The sequence below is a fragment of the Delphinus delphis genome, chromosome 15 (assembly GCF_949987515.2).
Source record: "Delphinus delphis chromosome 15, mDelDel1.2, whole genome shotgun sequence".
Lineage (NCBI taxonomy): Eukaryota > Metazoa > Chordata > Mammalia > Artiodactyla > Delphinidae > Delphinus > Delphinus delphis.
In genome coordinates this window covers 45,356,393-45,373,795 of record NC_082697.1, presented here as the reverse complement: position 1 = coordinate 45,373,795, position 17,403 = coordinate 45,356,393, and the positions used below count along the sequence as shown (strand labels likewise).

Below are 17,403 nucleotides of genomic sequence, written 5' to 3'. Positions count from 1 at the left end.
GGGCCTTCCTCAGGCCTTAGACGGCACTTGCGGGGGGCCTTGAAGGAGGGGGAGTCAGTGCTACAAGGGAGTGAGGAAATAGAGAGGAGGGGGCGTTTGTCCCATTTTTTGAAGAGTTAAGAATAATTGGAGATTGGGAGGGCAGGGGCAGAGGAGGGAGGTGGACGTGACAGATGTGGGGAAGGAGGACCTTCCAGATGTCTCAAATGTGCCAGGTCACACACTTTCTGTGTCTCTGGCCACACTGACATGCTGGGGCAACTGCAGGTGTTTAGATTGGAAAGAGAAGTAGAGAGAGGGGCTTGAGAAGGCCTTTCTTGTCACACTCAGTTTGGCTTTTATCCTATAGGCAGTGAGTAGTCATCACAGTAACTTCGGAGGGGACTAGCTTATAATAATACCAAGTGGTTTCAGTTATAAATGACCAGCAAACTGTATATCAGGGTTCAAGGAAAATTAGGGTAAATCATAACCCTAAATTTATTTAGCCATATGCACATTGATTCCCTTTCTTTTAGATTTAATAATTTTGGTGGCTAATGAAATAATTTTGAAAATCTGGAAAACTTGGGTCCAAGAAGCTTAACTTTTCTGTGAGATACTATTTACTCAAAGAAAAATCTTAGCTACCTGAAAACTTAGGTTGCAGTTAAAGTGTAGTGAGGAATAAAGGGAACAGGAATATGTCCTATTTGGAGCAGATTGCAGTTCACATTAGCTAAGTTTCTTGAAGAAGCTCTTTCACTGTACTCTGTTGTGCGCTTCTGCTGAATCAGGTCTAAGTTATATGCACATTCGTATGTGTATGTACACGCTCTTGTCTATAACTCATGTTTTGTTAAAATATAAATGTAGATCATAGAACCTAAAAGAGTTAGATTAGGTGGTCTCCTTTTACAGGAAAGGGAACTGTTTAAAGAGGATATGAAATAACTTATTTCATGTAGGCAGGATACTTGAGGGTCCCTTCCAGCCCCAAACCCAGTTCAGTAACTGCAAAACCTTGCAGTTCACTTCATTCAGGCTTACCCAGTGATTGTAAGTTACATTTGGTTCGAGTGATTTAAGAGTACTTTTGATTAAAACCTTGCTCCTTTTCTACCTGCTGTGCCTTATTATAGACAATTATGAACCTTATTGATAATTATGAACCTTATTGTGGGAAATACAAAAAGGCTTTTAAGGTCTTGTGAATCCCATTTGGAGACCATCCTTCCTTTTAGTCGTGGACAGAGGGAAGGTCTTCCTGATCCTGGTTCTGTAGAAACCACTCACTTGCTGTGTGCTGAGTCTTTTGAGTAAAGTGAGTTTTCTGTCTGGGGTGCCTGAAAGCGTCATAACCCAGTGGAACTGGCCTTGGGGCATGGACCCTGCAGTATTAAGTGCTGTGGCCTCATAGGATGTTTGTCTTTTTGACATGTCCCTCACTCACCTAAGTTCAGTGTTCAAGGTTCTTGGTCCAAATATAAGCTCCCAGGATCTACTGTCTGTAATGAAAGGATTGTTTGGACATATTGCTTAACTTTTCCGTTTTAGCATACTATTTTTGTAAGACTAACTGATTCAAAATAATGTACAGATTTACTTACGAATGTTTGGAACAGTATTATGTCACTATGAAATACCTGTTTTCAGGCGCCACGCGCTAAAATGAACCAGCAGCGTTCAAGGAGGTTCCGAGCATCCAAAGAAGGAATGGAAGCAGCAGTAGAGAAGCAGCGAGTCAAGGAAGAAATACTGGCAAAAGGTAAAGAACATGCACCTTGAGGTTGGACTTATCAGATGTACGCAGACGGGGGTGTAGGGGTGGAGACTTCTCCTTACAAATAGGTACGGTTTTAATTTAATCAGGACCCCAGGATAGCCAAGGGAAATTGACGTTCGCTGTTGAGGAAAAGTAGTTAATAGAATCATTTCTTCCATTAATAAGCTTGTTCATTTCCAAACTCTATAGTAAATGGGAAACTTGGGAATAAAAGGAGGGAATTCTGGTAGGGAGAGCAAATTGTCAACTTCTGTCAGGGCGAGTGCAGCCCTTCAGCTCACTTTATAGATCTGTAAACTAGAAACACATGAAGAGTGCTTCTTCCTTCCTTTTTCTCGGGGGGCTGCTAGGAAGCTACAGTTGTGTAAGCATTTTCCTCAGGTCAGTCTTGGTGGCATGCTTGCTGCTTCTCCCTAGAACTCAGGTCTGGATGAGGAGGCCTGGGATGATGGGACCATGTTTCCAGGCTTTCCCTGAGTCATGCACACTCTCACTTTGGGTTGAGGCAGCAGGCACCGAGGTAGTGAGGTGCCCAGGCCTCCCTCAGTTCAGGGAGGGGGTTGTGGGGTGGAGTGTGGTCATCTTGGCAGTTCCTCAAAGCCCTGATGGGTCCAGAGGTGGGAGTTGGCTGAGTGTCATAGAGGAGGACGACCAGGGCCCTGACGCCCCGGGACCGCTTCTTCCAAGATGCCTGTGGGTGTGGTGCAGTGCAGGGCGGTGCTGGCAGGGTGGCTTGTTTGGTGTTTTGTTCCATGAGGCAAAATGATAGACCAGGAAAGCCACGATTATTGGTTCAGGATGTTGCATTTGGCAAGTGGAAAAAGAGACACAGTGTAGTTGGCTGAGGCTTATAATTACACTGCCTTTAATGTTATTTTAATTTGCTGGAAGTGTGCAAGTATGTGAGTGTTTTAGCTGCAGCTTGTAATTAATACTCTAAAACCTGTTTATATTTATAACAGGCTGTCTTTGCTTTTAGAGATGTCTTCTTTCTTGAAGATGTTATAAAATATATTTGTGTCTTGAGAAAAAGCTAATCAGTGATATAGAGGAAAAAATAGGATTTCTAAATCCCTCTAGGTGATGTAAAGCTGTGATAAATTCAGTATTTTAACTTTGTTTTTCTAAGGCCCCTTCATCTTAAGAACTGTTAGTAGGATCAGAGCCTCTAACCTCTGTGTGTGTGTGTGTGTGTGTGTGTGTGTTCTGCTGCCAGGGGCATTAGGAAGAATGTCATAATTTTTGTATTTTTATGTAACAATATAGTATCTTTTGTGTACCATGTATTGTTTGACAGTCATGTTAAAGCTTACTTTAAATTTGAGGGGAGGAATCTTATTTTCTTCGGAAAGGGGGATCATTGTTCCTCAGGTGACAATACTTCTCCTTCTTTTGTATTTCAACTTATTGTTTTTGTTGTTCTGGCCTAATATCGAATAGTTACCTCACTGTTTATGGGTAGAACAAAGCATTGCCCCTTTTTCTCTAGGTGGCTTTCTTCCTCCAGAAGAAATAAAGGAAAGATTTGACAGCAACTGCATTACACCAGTAAGTAGTCTCATACTTTGCTAATTATTGCTAACTCTTAAATGATAGGTTAATTTATTTCCTTCTATCATTTTAGGGAACTGAGTTCATGGACAATCTTGCTAAATGCCTTCGCTATTACATAGCTGATCGTTTAAATAATGACCCAGGGTGGAAAAATTTGACAGTAAGTTTCATATTTTCGTACTTCAAAAAGATTAGGGTGGGGCTTCCCTGGTGGCGCAGTGGTTGAGAGTCCGCCTGCCGATGCAGGGCACATGGGTTTGTGCCCCGGTCCAGGAAGATCCCACATGCGCAGAGCGGCTGGGCCCGTGAGCCATGGCTGCTGAGCCTGCGCGTCCGGAGCCTGTGCTCCGCAATGGGAGAGGCCACAACAGTGAGAGGCCCATGTACCGCAAAAAAAAAAAAATAAAGATTAGGGTGACGATTTGAGGCTGTCCTTTGATACAACTGATACTATTTGTCCTTTTCCCCCCATAAAATACTGGTTGGCTGTTAGAGGAAGGAGAAGCTTCCAGGGTTATTAGAAATGGGGTGCCTTGCATGGTCCAGTTAGAGACAGCTGATTTTCTCTCAGTGCCAATTTTGTACTCTTACCATCACTGCGAAGCCATAAGATGGGACTCATGATTTAAAATACATATATATGAAAGTCATTTCTGTTATTAGAAATCAAAATACAGCAAGATTAAAGTCATGGGACTGCCTCTAAAGAAAATTCTCCTGAGAATTTAAGCAAAACTTTTATATAATAGAAATTATAATAAGCTTGTTTCCCTATTAATTAGATATGGTACATTATATTTAATGGATATCTCTTACTGATTACTCTCAGGGCTTATATTGTTCGATGCTGTATACTTGAGTAGCAGTGAGAAGAGTAGAAACTTGTGAACTGAATCTGTTTTTCTAATGGCTAAGTTTGACACAAACATTTCATTTTTTTCTATTCCAAGTAGTAAGTTAACCAATGAAATAATTTTGATGTTTAACACATGCACACCTAATTAAGAAAAATTTCTAATTAATAACACTGTCTTAATAGAATTATCCCAGTTTATTTTAAGACATTCAGTTCTGTTGATTTTTGTGCTAGAAAACTGGGGGTGAGCTACAAATGTTAAAAACTGTTTTTTATAGGTTATTTTATCTGATGCTAGTGCTCCTGGTGAAGGGGAACATAAAATCATGGATTACATTAGAAGACAAAGAGGTAAAATTCACCTATAAATATTTGATTATATGTTCCATTTTAAAAAAGACAAGCCATTGTATAGAAAATATTTGGTAAAATGTGATATTCCTATAGTATAAAATATATTTACTTTGATATATATTTCCCTTCTCTCTAGCCCAGCCTAACCACGACCCAAACACTCATCATTGCTTATGTGGAGCAGATGGTAAGTTTCTTCTTTGGGATCTGAGTCTCTTGGATTAAACCATAGCAAGTCGATGGGTTTGTGTGTAGTAATGGATTATTTGTGGTTGCCTGGAAATTCTAAAATGCCTTGCTTATTTTATGTGTGAGGGGGAACTAGTATAGAGTTGTTGTTCAATCTGTGATTAACATTCACCTATCTAGAATTTTTGTTGTTGTTGTTACATTTTTTCAACTTTTTAATATGGCCGCACATATCTTTAAAATGGAATGTTTCCAAGTGTTGACTCCTGAGTGGTAGTTAGATTCTAGGCCCACATTTCTGTAGGAGATCTTGTTGGCCTCTAGGAAGTTTTAGGCTTTTTGGCTTTGCTGCCTCTGTGTGCTCATTTGGGCTTTTCTTTGCGTTGGTGTCTTGTGTCATGATAATGTCTTGCCTTTGGTTATGGGGTAAGGGTCTTCTAGGGTGCTCACTGTTTGCTGTTTCGTTGTTGTTGATTGATAGCTGATCTCATTATGCTCGGCCTTGCTACACATGAGCCCAACTTTACCATTATCAGAGAAGAATTCAAACCAAACAAACCCAAACCCTGTGGTCTTTGTAATCAGTTCGGACATGAGGTCAAAGACTGTGAAGGTTTGCCGAGAGAAAAGAAGGGAAAGGTAAGAACTTCGAGGTGGTAGTAGCCTCATTTAAAATTTCTTAATTTTATTTTTTATTGTGATAAAATATTGATATATATCAATACAACAGAAAATACACCTTTTAAACCACGTTTAAATGTACAGTGCGATGGCATTAAGTATATTTAGGTTGCCTCATTTTAAAAATGGATAAAGAGAAGACAGTGGTTGATTAGATTTTTACCTACTTGCTCCATTACCCCTCATAGAGATGTATCTTTCAAAGCTCTTTAAAGTAAACACAAATTAACAACCACACATGAACTCATCCTTTCTACTCCCCACTTTCCTAACACAGCTTATAATCTACATGAGGCTGAGGTCATATAGGTAATAATGCCCATTGCACTTGATTTGTTTGTAGAAGTTATTTGTCTCAAATGGTTATTCTTCTTAAAAGGAACTATAAATCAGGTATGTTAAACTTCTTGGTATTTTTTAACGGCATATGTATTTTATTTTATTTATTTAGTTAAAAAAATTATTTTATTTATTTATTTTTTGGCTGTGTCGGGTCTTAGTTGCGGCACACGGGATTTTTCTGTTGCGGCGCGGGCTCTTCGTTGCAGCACTTGGGCTTTTCTGTAGTTGTGGCATGTGGGCTCTGTGGTTTGCAGCATGCAGGCTCTCTAGTTGAGGCGTGCAGGCTCAGTTTCTCTGCGGCATGTGGGATCTTAGTTTCCCGCCCAGGGATTGAACCCGCGTCCCCCGCATTGGGAGGCAGATTCTTTACCACTGGACCACCAGGGAAGTCCCCTTGGTACTTTTAAGTTACTCCTAGTTTCTACATATTCTGGGTTCCCTTGATTATATCTATTCTCCTTTAAAGAGGTTTCTGTTTTAAGAATATGGTACCTCTTTAAAAGACATGTTGAGTGAAAAAAGCAGGTAAGAAATATACTTATTCACAGAGAAGGATGAGGCATATACATTAAAATGTTAATATTGGTTGGGTGAAGGTCAGGGTTTGGCAAACTGCAGCTCTCCAGATTTGGCGTGTGAGCTAAGAGGGTTTTTTTTCGTTTTTTCAAGACTTGTAAAAACAAAACAAAACAAAACATGAAAGAATATGCAGCAGAGACCATATACGTCCCGCTCCCCAGGCTAAAATATTTAGTGTCTGGCCCTTCACAAAAAACGTTGGCCAATCCCTGGTCTAGGTCTGATTGAGGTTATGGGTAATTTTTATTTTTAAAATGGTTTGGTGAGTTCTTTTTTATTTAATACTTGTAATATTAAAGTGAGTCTTGCTTTAGAAAAAGCCATAATGTTTGTGTGGGTGGAGAAAATTCCAGGGTTCAGAGTAGATGTGTTGAGTCTTCATCCCCTTTCTTGCAGCACGATGAACTGGCAGACAGTCTTCCTTGTGCAGAAGGAGAGTTTATCTTCCTTCGTCTCAGTGTTCTTCGTGAGGTATGTAGCAGTGACTCTTGGCATCGGGCCACTAAACGAGGGTGCCTTTTCATGGCTTTAATGGCAACGTTCCTTCTTGGTTGCAGTATTTGGAAAGAGAGCTCACCATGGCCAGCCTGCCATTCACATTTGATGTTGAGAGGAGCATTGATGACTGGGTCTTCATGTGCTTCTTTGTGGGAAATGACTTCCTTCCTCACCTGCCGTCCTTAGAGATTAGGTATGTATGTTTGTGTCGGTCTTCAAACTGTTGTTTTAGCCTTCTTGCCTTTACAGTGCACGCTGGTCCTAATACATAATGTTTGTTTCCTGGTGGCAGGGAAGGTGCAATTGACCGTTTGGTTAACATATACAAAAATGTGGTACACAAAACTGGGGTAAGTTCACTCTTGAATAATTTCAAAACAGAAGTATTTGCTTTTATAAGAAGATCATTTTACATGTATTTTATCACTTACAGGGTTACCTTACAGAAAGTGGTTATGTCAATCTGCAGAGAGTACAGATGATCATGTTAGCAGTTGGTGAAGTTGAGGATAGCATTTTTAAAAAGAGAAAGGATGATGAGGTAAAGTGTTTCTATTGCAGTAGCTAAATTGCTCCTGTCTCTAATAGGCTGTGATGATCCTGTGATTGTCCTTTTAACCTCTTTGAGTGCGCTGTTAAATCACTGTAGTGTATCAAACACCAATGTAATCACGAGTGGTCAGTGCTTTGATGATTTTATAAAGGCTGTGATGCTTGCTGTGTGGAACTATGTACTGCACCCTGTGTGAGTTGCATTGTAATTTCTTCTCTCAATCTTAATTAAGGTATAAATCCAAACACCTGTCTAATCAATAGGACATGAAATGAGGGTTCCAAAGCTAGAAGAATGCTGGAATTGAACTAGTGTGTTTTATAGGCACTGCTTATGCTCTGAACCTAGGAACTCTGTACTCTGGTGGCAGAGTATAGGGGGTCTGGGTGGGATTACATCAGTCAAGGCAGGTGGTTTCAGCTCTGTGTAAGAAATGTAGACATAAAAAAAGGAAATAAAGTCACAAAGCACCCGGGAATTAGTTACCTGTGATAGGGTGAGTGCTTAGGTGAGAAGTCCAGGTTTCTGGCTGGGGTAGTTGGGAGTTTGCTGGTGCCATTCACCAAGGTAGCAAGCCCCAGGGGTAAAGCAGGATGGGGTGGGGATAAGGTAGAAGTGAGTTTCGTTTTGGAGGTACTGAGTTTGAGGGGCCACAGGACACCTGAGAGGAGAAAAGTCCATGAACCAATTAGATGGATATATGTAGAGCGCAGGTCATAAGTCTTTTGAAAGGAGATTTGAGAACCATTGGCATGTGGGAGATGCCTCCCGTCATGAGTGTGAACTTGATGTCCCTGGAAGCTCACATAGCGTGAAAGTGCCTCCGTGAGGAGCCTTGAGGAGTGTGGACGTTTAAGGAGAAGGCGGGGCCGGGGGAGGACGTCCCTAGAGAGAGGAGAAGCCTTCCGTGCTGCCTGAGGTGTCAGAGCAGGACGGACAGGCCCCTAGTCTTCAGCCAGGGCTCGAGATGCCCTCGGGAGCTGAGGGCTGGAGGGGCAGCAGCCTGGAGGCAGAGTGGGCTGGAGGATGACCATGGGGAGTCGCCAGGGAGACCAGCAGTGGGTAAAATGAGCAGAGAGCAAGTGGAGGAGAGCGCTTAGAAACTGATTTTCTACAAGTCACATGGCTCTTGTGAGCAAATAGCAACATAATATCACTACCTTGTGTCACGATTTCCTAACAGATTAAAACATGTCATTGTCTCTGACAAGATTTTATGTTCTCTTCAGTTTTGTGTACTGTAGTTAGGGGCCTCTTCTTTAGAACTTTGGGTACCATTTTGTGTAACAGTGAGTGGACTGTAGGCATTCTTTCAAAGCCTTTGGTATTTGATAATCTTCACATGTAAAATTCAAATAACTAACTTTGGGATATCAAATGTCTACCAGAACAGCCGTTTTTAACTAAGTCTTCAACAATTACAGTGGCTCCACTCGAACTGCTGCCATTTTGCTTAAGGAATAAACTATATAAACTGTGTACTACTTGGTGTAAAAATCTCATGTTAGACAAGTCCTTTGAGGTGGCTTTAGCAGATTCTGTACTATTAAATATTGATGGTATTTGGCATTAGAATTGGATGTATAGGATTTGATAGACTCCAAAGTGCTTCAGATTTAAGTATGTCATGTGGTTTCCAGCTGGCCTGGCAGAGAGGGCGTTTTACAGCTTTGGATCTTTTTTGGTGTCCTTGACATCATATGATGTCTGTTAGCATGGTTGGGCATTGGGGAAATTAATGAACCCTCGGAAATTCAATATAAAAGTATCTGGCTCACTTGGTGGGGAAGTGTCTGGGGAATTCAATATAAAAGTATCTAGGGAAGTGTGTCCACGGCTTTTGACAGATTTCGAGAGGAATTCATAGCACACAAAAAGATTAAAGATCAGTAAGGTCCGTCCAGGTGGACTTGTTCTGCTTACGCAGCCACCTCCCTTAAAAATAGCAAAGTAGATAGTAGAATAGGAATACATCAATATTTGTTATTAAAATTGAACAGTTAGGTCAGAAATGTATAGTTTTTATTTAATGAGTTTTGATGTTTGCCTTTCATCTTGCAAATGTTCATTTACTCAGCAAATATTTCTTGTTTACCGTGTGTCAGGTAGTATTCTGAGCGTTACTGATACAACAAAAAATGAAGCAAAAAAGCAGACGAAATTTCTGACCTCATGGAGCTAACATTCTTCAGGGGGAAATGGACAATCAACACAAAAACGAAGTGTAGTGTGCAGGGTGTTAGAGAGTGCTGAGTGCCATGAAGGAAACTAAAGCAGGGCAGGAAGTGTCTGGGGAGGTTGCAACCCTAGAAAAGGTGGCTGGAGAAGGCCTCACTGACGGATGGCTTTGAGAAAAGACCTGAAGGATGTGAGGGAGTGAGCCAGGCAGATGTGTGCGGAAAGAGCATTTCAGACAGGGAACAGTCCGTGCAAAGGCTCTAGGGCAGGAGCATACGCAGGATGTTTAGAACAGCGAGGAGCCGGGAGCCACTGTGGTGGGAGCAGAGGAAGCAAAGGGAAGCGAGTAGGAGAAGAGGTCAGAAAGACGATGGGTCTGGTAGAGCCCTCTAGGTCACTGACAGGACTTCAGCTTTCAGTCTGCATCATTGAAGCATAAAAGTGACAGATCTGACACGTACTGTAAAGCCATCACTGTGGCTGCTGTATGGAGGTAAAGGCAGAAGCAGTGAGCCCAGTTAAGAGGCTCCTTTGCAATAATCCAGGGGAGCCAGCACAGTGGCAGTGAAGGTGAGAATAGGTGGCTGGATTCTGAACGTGTTGAAGCAGGAACCAATGGGGGATGAAATCCTAGGTGTGAGAGAAGGAAAGGTGTCAAGAATGACTCTAAGGCATTTTTTCTGAGCAGATGAAAGACGGTCTGGTCTGAGCAGCTGTGATAAGACTGGGAGGTGCAGGGCTGGGGGTGGGGTTCTGTTTTGGACACGTCAAGCTTGAGACGTGAGGGTGGGGGTGTTGAGTTGGGAGAGGCTCTGGCTGGAGAGTCATGAGACGAGAGGATTCCTTCTGTGAGCGCAGGGAAGTGGGGAGGTCCAAGTATCGGGCCCGGAGGGGCGCCAGCGTTACAGGGACAGCATGGGGGCTGGGAGGCTGTTGAGTGAAGGCAGCAGCAGGAGTGAAAGAACCAGGTGAGTGTGGTGTCCTGGCAGCCCAGTGCAGAGGGCACCATTCCAGAAGGAGTCGTCGTGGTCAGATAAGAGACGTTTCCTTAACAACAGGGGCAAAGCTTCATCAGAGAAGTGGGTGGTGTTCACGTCTTAGGAGGTTTTCAGGAGTAGGTCCCCATGTATCCAGCATTCAGCCCCTCCTGCAGAAAGCACAAAGCTCACATCTCGTTAGGTGTCCTGTTGTGGGTGGAAGTGCTGCGAGTAGGGTGACAGTCAGTATAGTACCTGCCGTGGTCACCTTAGCTGTCGTTTCAGTGCCTGGACACTCAACAGAAATGCAGGCGTGGGAGGAGTGCTTTCTGGGGAAAGGGGGCCTTTGAGTGGCTCACCTGGGGGAGAGCAAGGTCAACCCTAAATCCTGTCTAGTTGAAACTATGGCTACATTTTGAAAATGAATGGAGGGAAGAATCAAGGCAGACTGGACGCTTTCCTGTGAATTTAACTGGCCCAGAATAAACAGTATAGACATCTGAATTTTCTTCCTTCTTTCATTAGGTTGACTTGTTGCAATCTTGGTGGGTAGTGTTTGCATAGAGCCCCACTGCTCTCTTTACCCACTTGTGCCACACATGTGACAGCGCTAGAAACTGTCCAGCCCTTTTTAGGTAATAGAGGCCCATTATTAAATTGTCGTGTTGATTTTTAAAAATTGTCATCTTCATTATTAACTATCTTCAGCTACAACTTAAAGAATTGTTTTCTTACTTATGTGTATCTTCTCCATTATTGGCAGCCTGTTCACTCCAGGGAAAAACCAAGGGTCCTTGTCATGACTCTTGCATTCTTTCCTGAAATGATGTTAAAAACTACCTGAAAAAAAATTTGAGGAACATTTTAAATTGTATCTAAACTCAATTTAGAATGCTCTCTATCCATCTGCAGTTCTGATAAGCAGCACTTTGAACATACAGTCCATTGCCTGGTTTAATTATGTACCTAGGTTTCTGGGGTCTTCCTTTAAAACTTTAATTGTCTCCCAAATCATTCCTGGTAATGTTTAACTCTTACATTTTTGTGTAATTATTTGACAGAATATGTGGATTTTATACTTTTAGGACAGTTTTAGAAGACGACAGAAAGAAAAAAGAAAGAGAATGAAGGTGAGTTTTAGCTAATATCATAAGACTGGCAATGGTATCAGTTTACGATTTGGGAGGAAGATGTTCATTACAATAGCTCTTTATTCCTTAGGGGCTGGGAGTTGGTTAGGGACGTGGCGCCCACCCAGCTGCCTTCCTGCCTGGTATTGATTTTAAAGAAGTCCTTTCTAAGCTCTCTGGAGTCTGAAGGGAAACACTTGATGGGCAGGAGGGGGCAGGTTGCATTTAGCTGTTGAAGAGGGTTTTTTTACGATAATCAGATACTGTTTTTGTAATAAAAGCAGTCAACCCTTCGTTTCCCCTTACAAGTCACTATACTCTGTCTATATCTTTGTCAGGTTAATCTTCCTAGAACAAAATACCCATAGCTTTGTTGTTTCTCTGCTCGGAAATCACCAGTGACCCCTTAGTCCCCTCAGAATCCAGTTCTCTCTCAGTCTGCCTTGCAGAGTGCACCGTGGCCTGGTTGAATTCTGGCCTCCAGCCCTTCCCCTGCTGTCCTCTAAATACACCATGTTGCTCTTGACCTAGAGCCTTGCCCCCCTTTGGCTGCTCCAGAAGATTCCTACTCCAAGCCCCGCACACCTTGTCTTCTCCACGGCCTCCCTTGCTGCCTCTGCTTGTGGTCCAGGTTGAGCAGTCCTTTCCTTTATCTCTGGTGAATGTTGTCTTCCTTCCTGGATTTTAAATTCATGGAGTTGAGGGACTGCCTCTTATTATCATATTTTATTGGATTTGAGCAATTTCAGGAACCTAGAAGGGAGAAGAGTAATTTATTGTTGCAGGTAGTTGCAAACCACTTAGATTGGGAGGAGCATATTTGGTTTCTACTTTATTTTTTTTCCTTTTTTTAATTAATTTAAAAAAATTGAGGTATATTTGATGTATAATATTATATAATCAGGTGATTAGAGTATATTATGTACAGTATAGTATATATAATAGTGATTCACACTTTTTAAAGGTTATATTCTATTTACAGTTATTATAAAATATTGGCCATATTCCCTGTGTTGTACATTATATCCTTGTAGCTTATTTATTTTATATATAATAGTTTGTACCATATATTATTATTTCCTTTCAGTCAATGTCTGTTTTTAAAACATCTGTTTATCAGTCAGCCACAACCGTCACCTAGTATAGCTATAGCTATAGTATAGCTGTAATTAATTGGCAATAAAGAGTTAAATTCTAGCAAGGTGAAGGGTAAATAAAAGCTGTATTTCCTGAGTAGAAGTTAAACTCTTGACTTATTTTTTTTTACCATTAAGGTAAATGTTATAGTTATTTATTATTTGTTATTTTTATTTGCCTAAAATTATGTCTTGAATGTGTTCAGAAATTGTAAGTAAACGTAGTAGAACAGCCTAATGAGACTTGAACAGTTCCACGGGGTGGAACTGCAAGTGACGGGCATTCTCAAACTCCACGTGTATATACCAGAACAGTGAATTATATGTACTTTTAGAGCAGAGTTACTATTACAAACGGTTGTTTACAGGGTAAGTTACCATTATATCAAAGTGTAGACAACCCTGTCATGTTAACAGAAATCCATTTCGTCTTTTAAGTGCTTACAGTGGGGACTCTTTCTATTGCCCTCTTTTCTTCCTGTCATCTAACTGTGTTGTGATTTAATTTTAATTTCTACATTCATTTATTTCCATGTATGTTAGAGAGATCAACCATCTTTCTCTCCTGGTGGAATATTAACCCCTCATGCCCTTGGTTCAAGAAACTCACCAGGATCTCAAGTAGCCCATAATCCGAGACAAGCAGCCTATGAAATGAGGATGCAGAATAACTCTGTAAGTGACTCACTTTTATGTAGCTTTGAAGGGTGGTGACTTATCAGATGCCCCTGTAGTTGTGTGTGAATTTGATCATTTAGCCTGGGGTTGTTTTTATAGTTTTTCTCAATTTCTTTTGCCTTGAGAGATATTTTTAATTCTATTAAATTCTTTATCAATATGAAAATATCTAAATGATGTGAAAAGAAAGAAAATGCATGTAAATACAGTTGGCTAAGTGGCTGCAGTGTCTCTGTAATGCACATGGGCCACAGTGCTTCCCTCTTCCCCCAAAGGTACAGTGGTGATGGTGCTAGAAGCATGAGGGGACATCCAAATGTCTCACGTCTCTGGCGTGAGAGACAAGGGAGGGTTTTGCTGCCTAATTTCCCCTTTCCTTCCAGGGATCAGTTATGGGCATTTTGCAGAATGGTATTCCTCAGTCTGTTAAATACAGATACTCCTTACTGACTAAGCTTCCCTCTCCAACTCAGTCATAGAATAGATCCGAGCATGTGTTTTAAGGTAGTTCTCACTACCGAACTCAGAATGGATTTGCCTCATGGTATCCCTCCTTATTTGAACTTTGTAATCCAAGCTGCGTGAGCAGATCATTTCAGCCAGCAAGGCTTTACTCTGTCCATTAGCTTCCTGTTGTATTGACAGAAGACCAAGAGCTCAGAGCACACGGCAAGACAGCAAGCAGGGGTGAGGGAATAGACCATGAACTAACACACACATACAGCAGATAAAGCTATTGCTTATTTCAGGCTAGTAGGCATGAGAGAGAGAGAGTTTTATAAAGGGAGAAAAGATACTATGTAAACTTTTACTATGATAGATGCAAGGAAATTGCATAGGTTTGGATATTTAAGTTTTATTTTTCTATTAGTTATCCTATTGATGATAAAATCCCTTTTTATAGGGCAATCCTGTATGTGGAATTTTTGCCATATCAAGAGACTGATTGAATTTATATTCCCATAAATTCACAATTAGAAGTTTTAGGACCTTAGATTTGGAATTTGGGAAATGAGGTTTTGCATCTCCCAAGAGAAGAAGCCTGCCTTTTTGTTGTGTTTTTTTTGTTCTGTTTGAGTTTTGTTTTCTTTTTTTAATTTTTATTTTATACTGGAGTATAGTTGATTAACAGTGTTCTGGGACTTCCTTGGTGGCGCAGTGGTTAAGAATCCACCTACCAATGCAGGGGACACGGGTTCGAGCCCTGGTCCGGGAAGATCCCATATGCCGCGGAGCAACTAAGCCCGTGCGCCACAATGGCTGAGCCTGTGCTCTAGAGCCCCTGAGCCACAACTATGGAGCCCATGTGCTACAACTACTGAAGCCCATGTACCTAGAGCCCGTGCTCCACAACAAGAGAAGCCACCGCAATGAGAAGCCCACTCACTGCAACAAAGAGTGGCCCCTGCTCGACGCAACCAGAGAAAACCCGCATGCAGCAATGAATACCCAATGCAGCCAAAATAAATTAGTTAAAAAACAAAACAAAACAAAAAAAACAATGTTCTGTTAGTTTCAGGTGTACAGCAAAATGATTCACTTATATATAGTTGGCCAAAAAGTTCCTTTGGTTTTTAAGTAAAAATAAAAGCACATTTTTAATTTCCACCAAGAACTTTATTGAGCAACGTATTCACCGTTTTGTTCCACTACCTTCTGCCATTTTTCAGGCAACTTTATAATTCCATCTTCCCAAAACTTTTTATCTTTTTGAGCAAAGAACTGTTCCAGGTGCCTTTTACAGCCTTCCAGGGAATTGAAATTTTTTCCATTAAGAGAATTTTGTAAAGACCAAAATAAATGGAAATCCACAGGTGCAATGTCTGAAGAGAGCAGATGACTCAGAACTTCCCAGCCAAGTTGTAATAGTTTTTGCCTGGTCATCAAAGAAACATGCGGTCTTGCGTTATCCTGATGGAAGATTATGCGTTTCCTGTCTTTTCCGGATGCTTTTCGTCGAGTGCTGCTTTCATTTGATCTAATTGGGAGCAGTATATGTTGGAATTAATCGTTTGATTTTCCGGAAGGAGCTCATAATAGAGGACTCCCTTCCAATCCCACCACATACACAACATCACCTTCTTTGGAGGAAGACTGGCCTTTGGTGTGGTTGGTGGTGGTTCATTTCACTTGCGCCACAATCTCTTCCGTTCCACATTATTGTACAGTGTCCACTTTTCATCACCCATCACGATTTGTTTTAAAAACGGAACGTTTTCCTCACGTTTCAGTAGAGAATCACATGTGGAAATACAGTCAAGAAGGTTTTTTTCACTTAATTTATGTGGAACCCAAACATCAAAGCGATTCACATACCCAAGCTGGTGCAAATGATTTTCAGCGCTTGATTTGGATATTTTGAGTATGTCAGCTATCTCCCGTGTGGTATAACATTGACTGTTCTCAGTTAATGTCTCGATTTGATCTCTGTCAACTTCAACTGGTCTACCCGACTGTGGAGCATCGTCCAGCGAGAAATCTCCAGCATGAAACTTCGCAAACCACTTTTGACACATTCGATCAGTCACGGCACCTTCTCCATACGCTGCACAAATCTTTTTTTGCGTTTCAGTTGTGTTTTTACCTTTCTTGAAATAATAAAGCATAATATGCCAAAAATGTTGCTTTTTTCTTCCATCTTCAATATTAAAATGGCTACACAAAAATTCACCAATCTTTTTTTTTTTTTTTTTGCGGTATGTGGGCCTCTCACTGTTGTGGCCTCTCCCATTGCGGAGCACAGGCTCCGGACGCGCAGGCTCAGCGGCCACGGCTCACTGGCCCAGCCGCTCCGCGGCATGTGGGATCTTCCCGGACCGGGGCACGAACCCGTGTCCCCTGCATCGGCAGGCAAACTCTCAACCACTGCGCCACCAGGGAAGCCCCAAAAATTCACCAATCTTGATGTTTTTTTTAAAATGCACACTGATGTGACAGCTGTCACAATACAATCTAAGAAAATTGTTTCGGACTTCCCTGGTGGTCCAGTGGTTAAGAATCTGCTTGCCAGTGCAGGGGACACGGGTTCGATCCCTGGTCCAGGAAGATCCCACATGCTGCGGGGCAGCTAAGCCTGTGCGCCACAACTACTGATCCCATGCTCTAGAGCCCACAAGGTGCAACTACTGAGCTCATGTGCCACAACCGTTGAAGACCACACGCTCTGGGGCCCGCGTGCTGCAACTACTGAAGCCCGCGCGCCTGGAGCCTGTGCTCCGCAACAAGAGAAGCCACTGCGATGAGAAGCCCACGCACCGCAAAGAAGAGTAGCCCCCCACCCCCCCCCCCCCCCCCCCGCTCACCTCAACTAGAGAAAGCTGCGTGCAGCAACAAAGACCCAACGTAGCCATAAAAAAGAAAAGAAAATTGTTTCAAATGAAGTTAAAGACAACTGAGCGCTACTAGAGCCATCTTAATGGAAAAAGACCAACAAACGTTTTGGCCAGACGTATACATGTACATGTATCTATTTTTGATTTTTTTTTCTTATACAGAGTGAGATGTGGAAGGTCAGTGAAAGGGATTGCAGTGAGACACTTGAGTAGAACAGAAAAAGCTGATGTCCATCATTTAAGATCATAGTGACTACAGTCCCCACAGAGTGGAACTGAAAGTGACTGGCATTCTCAAACACCATATTGATGATATGATAGAATGCTTTTTTCTTAATGTCAGGGAGGCAGTAGGTTTAAACTTTGTCACCTGTGATTGCCCTGAGAAGGATTGCAGTATTACAGTCCGGCTCCACAGAACCAGATCCACTGTTGATTAGTAACGTCTCCCAGGGGAGTGAGAGTGGGGAGGTTGGTGTTTACGTTGCTTATTTGATCCTGTATTAATTCCTCTTGACAGTGTATTTCTTTTGGAGTCTTTGCAAAGAGGGATTTTCATCTAGAATGTTCTGAATTTAAAGTAATCATGAAGGCATATTAC

General features: G+C 41.8%; 1 protein-coding gene across 1 annotated transcript in view; it reads left to right on the top strand.

Annotated features, from left to right (window-relative positions):
* Positions 1-17,403, top strand: part of XRN2 (5'-3' exoribonuclease 2) — an 80,689-nt gene that overhangs the window by 18,383 nt on the left and 44,903 nt on the right. The window contains exons 4-15 of the mRNA XM_060031292.2: positions 1,636-1,747; positions 3,255-3,313; positions 3,390-3,479; positions 4,454-4,526; positions 4,666-4,716; positions 5,200-5,357; positions 6,717-6,791; positions 6,878-7,011; positions 7,111-7,168; positions 7,252-7,359; positions 11,612-11,656; positions 13,336-13,467. Coding sequence (XP_059887275.1) covers positions 1,636-1,747; positions 3,255-3,313; positions 3,390-3,479; positions 4,454-4,526; positions 4,666-4,716; positions 5,200-5,357; positions 6,717-6,791; positions 6,878-7,011; positions 7,111-7,168; positions 7,252-7,359; positions 11,612-11,656; positions 13,336-13,467 — 1,095 coding nt within the window. The remainder of the gene's footprint in view (positions 1-1,635; positions 1,748-3,254; positions 3,314-3,389; positions 3,480-4,453; positions 4,527-4,665; positions 4,717-5,199; positions 5,358-6,716; positions 6,792-6,877; positions 7,012-7,110; positions 7,169-7,251; positions 7,360-11,611; positions 11,657-13,335; positions 13,468-17,403) is intronic.